At 36.9% G+C, this 13,484-nt stretch overlaps 7 protein-coding genes across 7 annotated transcripts; 2 read left to right on the forward strand and 5 right to left on the reverse strand. All coding sequences in view use genetic code 12, as the record gives it.

Moving 5' to 3' along the window:
* Positions 1-993: 993 nt before the first annotated feature.
* TYE7 (regulatory transcription factor TYE7) lies at positions 994-2,413 on the reverse strand (the record flags this gene model as incomplete). Its single annotated transcript, XM_007375685.1, has 1 exon — positions 994-2,413. The coding sequence occupies one exon, from the start codon at positions 2,086-2,088 to the stop codon at positions 1,108-1,110; it is 981 nt and encodes a 326-aa protein (XP_007375747.1).
* Positions 2,414-3,595: 1,182 nt separating this feature from the next.
* Positions 3,596-3,973, forward strand: SPAPADRAFT_61541 (uncharacterized protein; the record flags this gene model as incomplete). The annotated part of the gene is made up of 1 exon (XM_007375686.1): positions 3,596-3,973. One exon carries the CDS (start codon positions 3,596-3,598, stop codon positions 3,971-3,973), a length of 378 nt encoding a protein of 125 aa, XP_007375748.1.
* Positions 3,974-4,118: 145 nt separating this feature from the next.
* SPAPADRAFT_138963 (uncharacterized protein) lies at positions 4,119-4,628 on the reverse strand (the record flags this gene model as incomplete). Its single annotated transcript, XM_007375687.1, has 1 exon — positions 4,119-4,628. One exon carries the CDS (start codon positions 4,626-4,628, stop codon positions 4,119-4,121), a length of 510 nt encoding a protein of 169 aa, XP_007375749.1.
* A 426-nt stretch (positions 4,629-5,054) lies between these two features.
* Positions 5,055-8,726, reverse strand: MSH6 (mismatch repair ATPase; the record flags this gene model as incomplete). Its single annotated transcript, XM_007375688.1, has 1 exon — positions 5,055-8,726. The coding sequence occupies one exon, from the start codon at positions 8,724-8,726 to the stop codon at positions 5,055-5,057; it is 3,672 nt and encodes a 1,223-aa protein (XP_007375750.1).
* A 549-nt stretch (positions 8,727-9,275) lies between these two features.
* SPAPADRAFT_153457 (uncharacterized protein) lies at positions 9,276-12,507 on the forward strand (the record flags this gene model as incomplete). Its single annotated transcript, XM_007375689.1, has 1 exon — positions 9,276-12,507. One exon carries the CDS (start codon positions 9,276-9,278, stop codon positions 10,017-10,019), a length of 744 nt encoding a protein of 247 aa, XP_007375751.1.
* Positions 9,927-11,408, reverse strand: PSA2 (Psa2p; the record flags this gene model as incomplete). The annotated part of the gene is made up of 1 exon (XM_007375690.1): positions 9,927-11,408. One exon carries the CDS (start codon positions 11,386-11,388, stop codon positions 10,045-10,047), a length of 1,344 nt encoding a protein of 447 aa, XP_007375752.1.
* Positions 11,557-12,642, reverse strand: REX3 (RNA exonuclease; the record flags this gene model as incomplete). The annotated part of the gene is made up of 1 exon (XM_007375691.1): positions 11,557-12,642. The coding sequence occupies one exon, from the start codon at positions 12,640-12,642 to the stop codon at positions 11,557-11,559; it is 1,086 nt and encodes a 361-aa protein (XP_007375753.1).
* Positions 12,643-13,484: the final 842 nt, after the last annotated feature.

Here is a 13,484-nt window from a genome sequence, read left to right on the forward strand (position 1 = left end):
TAAATCAAAAAGTTACCACGAACTGGGTAAGAGCTGGTCAATTCACCCAATGCTTGAACAACAAAGAAAATCAAAATAGCGACAATCACATACCCAATAACTGAACCAGCTGCTCCTGCACTAGATATAACAGCTCCACTACTAATGAATAACCCCGACCCAATACATGATGCAAGGGCAATTAACTTAACTTGATATTCTCTCAATCCATCTTCTGGAGTCACGACATCATCTGCTGATGCACCCTCTAAGTCAAGCTTGAATGAGTCAAGCCAACCCTTAATTGGACCTGTTGAACTCTTCTCTATTCCTTCATCCTTGCTTGTGTGTGCGGTGGATTCAGATTTTTGCACCTTAAAACTTGACAAAGAATAATTATCTTCCTTTTTAGATTCTGTAGTTGATGCCATTGCAACCTGGATCTGTAATGTAAATGGTTGTTATTCACTGAGTTACTACCGCTAACAGCAAGAGAAAGAATTGAAAAACTCCATCTCGTTCCATTAAAGGTATTTTAAAGGATATTTTTTATCTTAGGCATCTCAATTCAAACTTTTCCGCTATGGCATTTTCAAACTAAAGGGCATTTCCCGCCGTTTGAACAATGATCCTGAAAATTATTATTTCGGCAATTGCAAGGAAATCCATTGTTTCATGCAGATCAAAAAGAAACGAAGAAAAATTTTATACGGCAATTGCGACAACACCGGGGATGAAAATCCGAACCTTTTTCCTTGCTAGGAAGGAAATATCCGGCTCATGTGAGTTTTCGGAAAAATTATTCCGTGCGAGGCGGATATCAGGATAAGGCACAGTATGAAAAATATCAATAAAAATATTTAGAAACATGCAATTTCTTTTAACAATGAGTCAGGATAAGGCGGTAACATGATTAATAAAAGTCTTCTGTTTTTCGATAAACGATCTAACGGCTTATAAAAAAATGAATCTTCCTGTGATAAATCCGTTTTGTTCGAAAACGATCGACTAAAAAAAAAATCGAATTAAGTCCGCTGTGCATTAAATAAATATCAAAACGATTAAAAACATAGAAACACAAAACAAATCTATAGAATCATCTAAATGTAACTATAGCTGAAAAACATACTATATAATACCACCCAAAGAAAGCACTTGCTCTTTTAGCCTCTTGTTTTCTTCCGTCATTTGAATTTCCTTTTGTTGTAGGTAAAGAATATAATCAGTGGCCTTTTCTAAAATCATTGATTTGTTAAGTCTGGCACAATTGGCATCAATGTCACTAGCCTGTTCACCGGTCTCAAATGCGGTCTTTTCGTAAGCAACCCATGGGATAATCTTTTGTATACCGGCAATTTTAGCATTGATGTTAATTCTATACCTCTTTTCAATCTTATTATGAGCTTTCTTTTGCAGATCAGTTAGCTTCTTTCTAGGTGCTCTCTTCTTGGGTGTTCTTGGTTGTGATTTCTTTTCAGTCTTAATAGATTCTTCAATTTTCTCACTACTGGAAGTCGAGGAACCCATAGACGAGGCTGGAGAAAGAGAAATGGTATTGGTTTTGCTCAACATGGGTGACGATTCATTGCTAGAAACGGGTACGCTAGATTCAACCGGGGTAGCATTCCTTTTTCTCTTCGGAAGCAAGGTATCAGTTGGCTCTTGCTTCAATATGTCTTTGGTATTAAACAACACCTCTAACGTCTCGAGGTTCAAATTTTGTTTATTTCTTTTAGGTTCTGAAATGTTGTTGTTGGTCTTTGTATCAACCTTTTCGGGATACACGTTTTCTGGGCTATTGGCATACGAAGTTTCTGCAGATGAACTTACCGGATGGAAAATACTTCCTTCTTCAAAATATTGGGTAAAGTTTATAGGTTGATTTCCTAAATTACTAGGTTGTAATGGTGTGTTGTTAAGTCCAGATCCACTGTTGACAGTTGTCATTGGCGCTGAGTTGATCAAAAAATCATCCATCCATTCATTGGGTTCATTGCTGTTATTGACAGGGGATAAAGGAACGGAATAGCATTCATGGTTCATGAAGCCTAAGTTATAATTTGTGTGATAGTGCATCGGTGGCGAAATATTATTGAATTTGTAATCCATTAGGTAAATACAAGTTAATTTATTCAGGGAGAATTGATGAAAAGTAAAGATAGAAATTCAAAACATTCGAACGGTAGCCATTACAACTTAAGGTCAAACCTATTCCTTTAAATAGGGGTACAATCCAATTGTCTGAAGATTAGATACAAGGTTACACTTTGCAATAGGATTTAAAACCAAAAACGTTCCCTCAAGAAATAAAAAAGAAACAAGCCAAATACCAACAAACTCAAACTAAGAATCTCATGTTTCTGAATTTAGACAAAGAAGTTTCGGGCACCTTGCATGCGCATGCATGATGAAACAGCTAATTCTCTAATCAAGCGAGAATAAACAATGGTTAGAAAATTTAAGTTACACATCTTGGCTTTGTCCAGAAAAATTCAAATGAGGTGATTATTTTTTCGTAATCTCGATATTTTTTTGTTGATTTTTGCAAGTCCAATACTAATTTTTCCGAGTAGCTTTAGTTCGGAAAATTAGATTTGGTCTTGGCACTTTCGGCTACATTATAATTCGTAAACGCGTAACTTTAGGAGAGAATTCCAGTTGTGAAAGTTCCACATCTACGTTTGGAACATACTATCAAGGTGTTCTATGACATAATTGCAACCAAATCTACTAAAATACCTTGAAGTTGTGGAGACGCGGGGAGTCATTCTATTTCATGTTTGAAGTTTCGAGGTTGTATCAATTTCTGCGACCAGAGGGGATGGGAAGCAAAATTTCGGGTGGCGGAAATAATACCCACATTACTCCGTGTCATTCTAATAATTTCTTAACATTTCCTGCGATTTGAATGGGGCTGTTTTTTTTTTTTGATACAATTGCATGAAACTCACATGAAATACGTGTCCTGTATTATTGGGGAATTCTCGGGAATATGCTGGCCATGGTAATTGAAGTTCTTATTTGCAGTCGCCAAGGATATTAATCAGGGATTCTTGTGTGTTGCTAGAGAAGAGTGGTAATAAATGGGTAATTAGTCTCTTCATTTATCTTGTGAAAATTACATTATGGCTGGAATGAGTTCACTAGTTAAAATAAAAGTCTTGGTTCTGGTCTGACCCTGTTGCGCTCATTCGAATTTGCGAATTCTAGAATAGGTGGTTACATCATTCTTTGAAATTTGTTACCTCTAGTAAATTAAAAGATCTGAAATTGCAACGGTTATCCATGTTACATTTTCTCCTACCCCCGTTTCTCTTGTTCTTTCTTTTTCTGTTTTAGTTTTAAAAGCCTCCATTTATTTTTAAGTATGTATTTGATGACTTTGGAAAGAATATGGTTCAATGACCATTGTACCTGCGTATAACGAAAGCTATTACTCCAATCTTTCGATGTAAGATTATGTGACAAATTTTCTCACCACTTTCTCGCGAGGCTCAACTTTTTTTTTTTATCTTGGATCGACCAGCGACAAAAGATGACTAGTCATCTCCACTAATATTTGCCATTAAGATTATCTTCCCCTCTGATAAGTGCTACATCTCACAAACTTGAAATAATGTCAGAACAAACAACCCCAGTTCCAAGAACTAGAAGAGTTAAACAACAATCTCCATATGAAGTCTACATTAAGCCATACGTTACACCAAAGTTAAAGAAGGATCTTAGTTTTGGTTTGGTCGGGTTTTTGGGAATGTGTGTGGGGATCTTCCATTATGCGTATATAATGAAGGAATGGCTCATGAATCCATACATGGAGAATACCAAGCTCGCAATTCACTTTGCTGGTTTTTTCCTCCATGTGTTTGTTCTGATTTACTTCTATTTATTCAAATACTATCCAGTTGTCTACGCTGAAGAGATTGCAGAGGAACAAGCAGAGTTGGAAGAACTTAGAAAAAAGGACGCGGAAATAAAGTCAAGAAAGAATCAATAGAACAATAGTAAATAACTTAACTGTACTCATAATATGTATAACTGTATAAGAGCTGTACAAAGCAATATACATGATGATATAATCCTTAAAAACGGGGTGAAAAAGAAAAAAAAAAGAACAAACTTGATTGTCATAAAAAATTAGCTTACAACTTTGCTAAACCCTTGGCTAAAGCAGTACCGTAAACACCGAGGGATAAAATTGAAATGACATTAACCAACATAGAAAGACCATGGTAGGCACCAAACTTCTTTGATAAGGCAGTGAACTCAGCAGTTGGTTGGCCATCTGGTCCCTTGTCTTGCTTATCAGCAATCAACTTATTTTTCTTTTCTTTAAGACCTCTGCAGACAGGTAACAAACCTACAAGGTTAATCAAACCACCAACAGCAGATACGGCTAATAAACCTCCGGTGAAGGGACAAAACTTCAATGGGGTAGTCAATCCCAAGACGATGGGAGCAAATGTTTGTACTCCAAAGTAACAAGGGAATACATGGTTTTGCAAGTTGGAAAATTCTTCCAATGGTAACCTCTTAAAGACAATTGGTGACACGACCCATGAGTAAAACGCGGTACCTCCAAAGGTGAAGGAGTACAATAAGAAATGATAAGGAACCTTTGTGTTTAATCCCAATTGATTGATGATAGACATGGTGAATTGATTATAGAATTATATGTGTTGATTACAAGCTTTGATTAATTAGCTAAAGAAAAAGAAAGAGAAAAGGAATATTGAGTGGCAACTCTAATGTTTTTATTGCATTTGGGTTTGCTCCGCATAATTTTTTTCCTACTCCCTATTTCTGCAACTAAAGTAAACAGTCTCGCTTATATCGCACCATTTGTAATGAAAAACTCATAACACCTTATTGGACAAAAATTGCATTAACCGACACCATACATCTAAAAGAGCAATGTAGCAATTCTATTCTCCGTGGCATAATATTAGTTCTGTATGTTCTTGACTTCATCAATTACAGCCAAAAAGAGAATTTGTATGATCCTTTTTAATTTCGTCTCACATGTATTAACGGAGATATCGGTGGGACAAAGTAACGCCACCTGACAACTAACTATACTATACACTTAACTGGTCAATCATGGTGAATATGTTTTCCAATGCATGTTGCTTAACTGGTTCTTCATAATTCAAAATATCTTTACTCAATACACCCCATTGTTCCTTTGCTATCCAGGCAAAATCACTCTGTAATCCCAAGCTTAGTCCATCTTCAATCTTGGGAAGATTTGACTTTTTAGATTTGGATGTTTGTTCGTAATTTTTAGCAGCCATTTCTGCATTCACCACAATTTCATCTGAAATTCCACACATGGATGCAACATTCATCCCAAACGACCCTGAGGCGGCACCTTCTTCTAATTTGTACAAAAAGGTAATATTACGCGTGTTGCTATCAACAATGATACCCATGCGGAGTGGTTTAATTTGGGGATGGGTTTTGAAAGATGCACCCAATGTACCATAGTGAGTAGCAAAGAATCCCAATGACTGCAAATGTGTTGCTAAGTGGTATAATACCGCTTCGGCAATGGCAAATCCATCACTACTAGAACCACCTCTTCCTAATTCATCTAAAATAACCAATGACCTAGGTGTAGCATTACTCAAGATCTTTTTCGTTTCAGATAATTCCACGAAAAATGTTGATTTACCTTGTAATATATTATCATTTGCACCCAATCTGGTCATTATTCTATCTACTGGAGTCAATTCGGCCAGCTGTGCAGGTATATAGCAACCAATTTGACTGAGAATTACTGCTAACGCGGTTGTTCTCATCAATGTAGATTTACCAGCAGCATTAGCACCGGTAAGTAAACCAAAATGGGGTTGATCGCCTCCTAACATGACATCATTAGGGATAAATTCACGTGTACTGATAAAGCATGGATGTCTCAATTCTTGGAAATTGATATATCCTCTATCTGAATCAACAAACTTTGGACGACAAGAAGGATATCCAATAGTGCCAGATACTTTAGCTAAAGCTAACAAACAATCAATTTTAGAAATTGTAGCAATTACCTTCATCCAGATATTGTAGTGACTATCGAACTTCGAATACATTCTGTTTCTCAACGTATCACATACCATCTTGTGTCTTTCACGTTGTTCAAGCAATTCACGAACTAATTTCCTTACTTCTGGTGACCAGAATCTCTTGACTTTAGAAGTAGCACCCATTTGTTGCCAATCATTAGGGATTTGTTTGACCAATTTGACAGGGAATTCAATCAAATAAATCTCTTTACCGGAATCACGGTAGCAAATTTCATGAGATTTGAATCTTTTCTTGTATTCTTTAAGATGCTGATCAAGTTGTCCTTGCAAATCATCTATTATTGCTTGAGATTCATCGAATTGTTCATCAATACCCTTGGCAGGGATAATGACATCGTTCTTGGCTTGTTCTCTGTCAAATGCATCTTCCCATTCGGTAATTAACCGAGCTATTTCTTGCGGGAATTCCCGAATGTATTTGTAAAAAGCTCCCGATTCGACATTGGTAAATTCGCCCAATTGATTCAAACATTTGGCAATACTTTCAAAACTTTCAACCACTTTCAAAAAGTCTCTAAATCTGAGATTACCAGCATGAATTCTGGCTAATAGTCTTTCTAAATCAGGTAATTCATTCAAGCATGATTCTACGATTGAGCGAATTTCTAAACCATCATTCATTAAATAGTCAACAGCATCATACCTTTGATTGATCTCATTGATTTTCATCAATGGGTACAATATCCATTTTTTCAATTGTCTCTTACCAAATGGAGTAGTGGCTCTATTTAACAATTTAAAAAGAGTACCTTTATCACCACCATCGGTGGAATTGTTCAAAATTTCCAAGTTGTTCAAGGTAATACCATCCAAAATCAAATGAGAAGCTTCATTACGAGAAATTCTGTATTCGTGGATATTACCAAGACTCATAATACTAGAGTCCAACTTCAACGTTTTCAAATAATACAATAACCCACCAAATGCATTGAATGCAACTTGATGCTTTTCTTTAAAGCTGGTTAAAACCACAGGGTATTGTGAAAAATCATCTAAGTCTTCGGCTGGGTAGTACTTTGAAGTCACTAAATTCTCTACTGTGACATCATAATCCCAAAACTCGGTAATTGGATTCAATTGATTCCAAATTTGATGGTTGTTGTGGGCACAGAACTTCAAGATTTTGTTGGCAATACCACACAAATTTCCCTTTTCACAAATGATTTCTTTGGGTTTTACTTGAGTTATCAAAGTGTCTAACTTGGTACATTCTGGATCATCTTCAAGTTCAATCAAATTCAATTCTGAGGTCGAGGTGTCTACAAATGCAACTCCAAATATCTTGGAACCATCGTCTTTTTCTTCCTCCTTAATACTTAAACAGTAAGTTGACATATCATCACTAATCATATCCAAATCAGTCAAAGTACCTCCGGTTAAAATCCCAGTCAATTCTCTCTTGATAATCTTTTCTTCTTTGGTAGATCCACCTCTCATTTCCTTAGCCAATAAGGATTCCTTTTGGTCAACTTTGGCAACTTTATAACCATGACTAATAAACTCCTTGGCCCAATATTCAAACGACATTTCAGGGATACCAGCCAATTTCATATTGGCTCTTCCACCTCCAGCAATCTTTAAATCAAATTCAGTGTTGGCAATAATAGCATCATTTTCATATAATTCATAAAACTTCCCTTTCTTAAAGAAAACCACAGTAGTCCACATTTTCGATTTAATTTCCCAATATTGTTTCTCAAATGCAGTGAATTTAGACCAGGCAGCTTGGGGGATGTATAAGGTACGAGAATCATATTCTGGATCATCAGGAGTTCTCTTTTCTGCATCTTTGATGTTGACTAACCATTGGTATCTTTCTTCGTTTTCCTTTGCAAACGATTTCTTGACTGGGGTAACCTTGGTCGAAGGACTAGATTTGACAGGGGTATAATTTGAAGGAGAATAGGCTGATTTAGCGTTGAATTTTTTATCAAGAGCTCTCTTTGTTGGAGTCATTGACTTAGTTGCTTTCTTAGGCTGTTTAGTTCTGAGAGGGACATCGTCGTCATTATCTTCTTCCTCCTCTCCTTCTTCTTCGACTGGGCTGTCTTCGTCTTTATCATCATCAACTATGAAATCACTCATGTCATCATCAGATGGTTCTTCTCCAGCTGGTGTGAACTCATCGTCGTTATCACTATCATCAGCAATCACTTTCCTTCTTTTTTTGCCAACTTTAATGTCGTCTTCTTCTTCTTCCTCATCTGATGATTCGGCATAGCTGATATTCTTGGTACCACGTCCACGCTTAGTCACAGGACTAGAGTTTAAATTGGTAGCAGCTTTATTCAAATGAGTCTTTGCAACTTTAACTTGAGAGATTTCATCAGCATCCGCCATCTTTTCCTTTTTCAGAGAATAACTAGTAAACAGACTGTCAGGGGCATTAAACGAGGTATTTGCACTAGTAGATTCCTGTTCGTTCTCCTTGTCGCTTAATATCTCATTCTTGACAGATTTGCTCTTCAAAGGAGAAGAAGAAGGTAATTGTGGTTGCTTGTTTTGCAATTGGGGTGGTGGAACTGGAGCTTTAGAATCTGATTTGGCAACAGGTTTGAAGAATGCCATCAATGAAGATTGTTTCTTCTGAGATCCGGTACTTCCTCCGCCTGCATTGGTCTTTGTGGGTTTTAACGGTGTCGTTGGTTTCTTTTTAGGATCAGACATGTTTTCCTTTAAAGAATTGGTAGTAACAGTAGGAAAAAGGAGAAAACAAATATGAAATTTTGGTGTTATTGTTATTATAAATAACGCATATTTTCTCCAGACGCGTGTTTCTTTTCTGGCGTGCGATTTTGTGTTGCAAATAGTAAAATTGCGCTAGACGAGTATATCTCTTATATGATTCTATTACTTGTATACAGGTAACCCTGGTTGAATTATCTAGTGTATAAGATTGGAGATAGATAGGGTTAGAATGTATAATTATTTTGTGATGGGAAAGAGATTATAAACAAAGTATATGATAATCCACTAGACGCGACTATCTCCAGAGTGGAGATAACTGTTTGTTCGTTTCCACCGTATTAAAACTAACACTGTTTCTGACTCCGACTAAGTCTAGATCCTAATGAACTATCTCTGTAGTAATTATCATTCATATCTACTTCTTCATGTCTAAGGAACTATCGGACAATGTGCGGCTCAGGTTCCAGGTTAAGTAATTTTTTTTTTTTGCACAGTTTTGCAACCTTCAGCGTCTAATCAAACTTAATCATGTTCAAGATTGTCCTAGTAATCATATTACTTATAACAAGTGTCCTGGGGGTACTTCCAGATCATAATGAAGTTGATAGGTCTATACTTAAAGTGTCAACAAGAACCCATGATAAACATCTTATAATCCAAACGTTACAAGATGTAGCCGATAAAATCACATTAAGGCCCGATAATTCTGCCCGTTTTCAATTATGGAATGGTGAAGATGATAGAACATGTATTGAGGGATCTTCTATAAAGTATTACATTCTGAAAATTGAATTGACTGACAAAAACTTGGAGGCAAGTGAATGCAGAATTAACTTGAATGCAAATTTCCAAGCTGTGCTTGAACCAACGCCGAATATCCACTTACTATTCCTTTCTAATAAAGATGCCATAGACACTCAGTTAAAGATTAACTTGTTGGATGAATTCAGTTTGTATTCACAGTTCAAAGAGTACAAATTTAATGATTTTGGTAATTTGAATTATGATTTGCAATGCGTTATAGATTATCAGGAAATAATGCAGGTTCAATTCAAAGAAACAATAATTGAAGTTACATTGGAGAGAAAGATTGATGTACATGAGTCATGCGGATTCAACCAGTTGAATAACCAATTTCCCGGATATTATAAGGATAGTGACATCGTTCAACTTCCAGTGAATGGTACATTCTACTGTCATCGAGGTAAATCCTCTACATGTAATCGAGCAATTGCTGAATATAAAGGCTCAAGGTATAAACTTCCTGATTGAAATAATATTTATATAATTATTTTGTTTACATGATAATTTCATATTTGATGTCGTTTTTCAACTCCTTATGTGGCAACACCACAGAATTGTAGACAAATACTTGACTCTTGACCACAGTTCCTTGACACAATATCACAATATTATTAAGTAACTTCAAGTATCCTTCTGACGCATTAGGGTTGGCATTCTCTGCAAGAGTTTGTGAGGTAATGGTACCTTCGATTCTACACCATTTACCAATCTTGGCGCCGCTGGAAACAATAGCATTTTTGATAATGGTGTTGTCGCCAATAGACACGTCATCGGCAATAATACAATTGGCTAATCTAACACCAGAACCAATAGTGACATTTTTTCCAATAGAAACATTAGGACCAATCTTGCTGGAACCAGCTTGTGATAAATCTGAATCAAGAATTTGCACCGGTTTCAAGATTTCAACAGTGGTGCTTACACTTGTATTGCATGCACCTTTAGCAAGGAAGAAATTATTTGCAAGCAATGCCGACACTGGTGATTTTAATTGATACCAGAAATCATCAGATTGATACACGGTGAATTTTGTCTCTGGAACCTGAGGTAAGGTTTTGAACACATCCAATTCTAATGAAAGAACGTTACTCTTTGAGTCTTCCAAATCCACGTCGTCTACAAGTTGATTTGAAGTTTCCTTTTTGATCTTTGCTTCTTGTAACAAATCCACAATCGAACGGTCAAATATGTAGATACCTCCGTTCAACAAAATACGATACTTGGTATCCTGTCTAAACATGGAAATGGTTGAACTTGGCTTTTCCACATAATGAATGATATCAGAAGTAGATCTTTTAGCAACAATAGCACCGTAGTTTTGTAAAATGAATTCATCATCAGGCACTTCACCTGAGGCATTCAGAAGGGCGCTTGATTTCTTGGTAAATGTGACTGGATCAAGACCGAAAAGAGTGATGTTCGACTTTTCTTTGTCATACGATTCCAACATTTTCTTGAAGGGGTAATCACAAATGACATCACCGTGAATCATAAGCAATTTACAATCTTGGGACGTGAAAATTTCTTCTCTAAAATGGTAGAGACCACCAGCAGTTCCCAATGGTTTAGGTTCGGTCAAATACTTGATTTTCAACTTTGGATAGACCGAATTGACTTGCTTGATGTAATTTTGAAACACCAGACTGTCTTTGAAGAAACCAATCAATAAGATTTCTGAGATTTCGTCACTCAATTGCTCAACTAAACTATCAATTATATGGGTGATTAAAGGTTTACCGCAAATTGGAAATAACAATTTGGGCCCTTCCATGGAAAGAGGTCTGAATCTGGTACCAGTGGTTTCACCACCGACTAAAATAAGAACTTTCAATGCCATTATTACTGTATTACTTCTATAGAGAAACTAAAGAGAAGAGCAAAGAAATCGGGTTTCTAATTTCGCATGATTGCCATCCCCCCTGTTTTAGTGGGAGAACAATGCACCGAAAAACTCATCCCCCAATTGCCCCACAAAATATTCATAGTCACAAAACCAAGAAATATTTCAACCAAGTGCTAATTCCTTATTCATGAAATGCTTGACTATGTCGATAGCAGCAATAGAATCCTCAGCACTATCATGCTCACCAATTTGAATGTTTCGGCTTAGAAATTTGAATGCTAAGTCTTTAAGACTCCATCGAAACGTAGGACTAGGTTGAAACTTTGGATATAATATACTGGTATCGATTATTTTGTCGTGGATTAACCTCATTGCATTCATATCATTTTCTAATCCATGGCCTATTAATATCGTATTCAGATCCATTACTTGTCCCAATTGCCTAAGCAGCTCGTCAAACAGAACAAACTTGTCGTTGATCTCGGAAATACCGGAAAATCTCGTATTCAAGTCAACCACTTCACCAAAGGGAAGTACATATACGTCCAATACTGTGGCGTTAGTAAAGAAATCTACAGCAGTAATTCTCATTAGCTCGAACCCTTTCGTAGTGAATCCCATCTCACAATCAATTCCAAGAACAGGATACTCCTCTCTAGTTTCTTTAAACAAGTCTCGGGTGAACTGATACGGAATTGACTTTTGTTTCTCTTCCACAGTATCCAATAAATATACATGATGTTTGGCAACCGAGCAAGGGTTTTGGTTTTCTTCAGCCATACAACATTCATGATATCTCAGACGATCTTGCTTGCGTCGAATCTTGCCACAATGATAATGGCATTCAATTGGTTGTAACTGCTCACTTGTTTGAAATTGAGTACCACATCGACTACACTTTCTTGAAAGCGATTCTTCAGAATCTTCCACTTTAGGAATATCCATCACAAATCCGAACTTGCTTAACTTTTCTGTTGATATCGACCATTTTCTCAAGATCTCCAATTGTTCTTGCTTGGATGGGGTCTTTGGTTTCGGCTTATACTTCTCGGGATGGGAAAGTTTGTGAATTCTTTGTCTGATTAAGGTTCCATATGTCGAAGAAGTAGCAGTCTTGGCCACTTCATGTTCTATTTGCATTGCTTTTTTCTTGGGAGTCCTAAGTCTAGCATTGGCCTTCAACAACACCGTGACAATATGTTCTATAAACCGTTTCCTTTCTTGCAATGGGGCAGGGGAATTAGGCATCACGGGTATAGGCAGAATAAACTTGGCATCTTGTGGTGAGACCAAGTTTTTCACTCTTGCTCGATATTCGTCTACAGACTTACATGACTGTACAATTTTGTGTTCTTTTTCAAGTGCAAGTTGACGATTCTGTTTTAAAAACTTTAAGAACGATTCGACATTGGCGAGTCTTTCTTTGTTTGTAATATCCAAATTTGTGGGTTTAAGGCCGTCTTGTGGTTTGTCTATCTCCGTTTTTGGTCTTATATTTGACGTGGCTATTGGTTCTGTTGAGGCCATACTGGGCATTTTGGGTTTTATCTCACGCCTTGGTTGATCTACTCTAGAAGTTCCATCGCGTGAAGTGGGGGTAACAATCTGTTGTTTCTTTATGTCCTGTTTAATTTCGTCAGTTGCTTTTCTCTTTTTGTAAATAGCTTCTCCTGAACCTGGATCCGGCAGGTATGTATATTCAGTCGAGTCTTCTGCATCCAACTGAACTTCCTTTACTATTTCTGAATCCTTCAATAGCACCTTATGATGTTTTTCCTTTGGATATATCTTCTTGGGCTGACTATCTTTACTTGCCATTTCTGCTTCTGGTGTGGGGACACGTGGAGCTTCTGGTTCTCTGATGGTTTGAACAATTTCAACCAGATGAGGTGCTTTTGATACTTTCGCATTTGGTTCCAGCTTCTCCAGTGTAGATGAAACATCACTGTGCAGGGTTGTAGGATTATGAGTCGTTTGCAAAAGACTGGAACCTTGGTTCTTGGTAGTCAAGACATTGGGGTTATCTCCTTTCTTGGGATGTGCAAATATACAATCAGGCTTGTCGCATTTTCTGTTCTCTTTGATAGATG

This window comes from Spathaspora passalidarum, assembly GCF_000223485.1.
Source record: "Spathaspora passalidarum NRRL Y-27907 unplaced genomic scaffold SPAPAscaffold_4, whole genome shotgun sequence".
NCBI lineage: Eukaryota > Fungi > Ascomycota > Pichiomycetes > Serinales > Debaryomycetaceae > Spathaspora > Spathaspora passalidarum.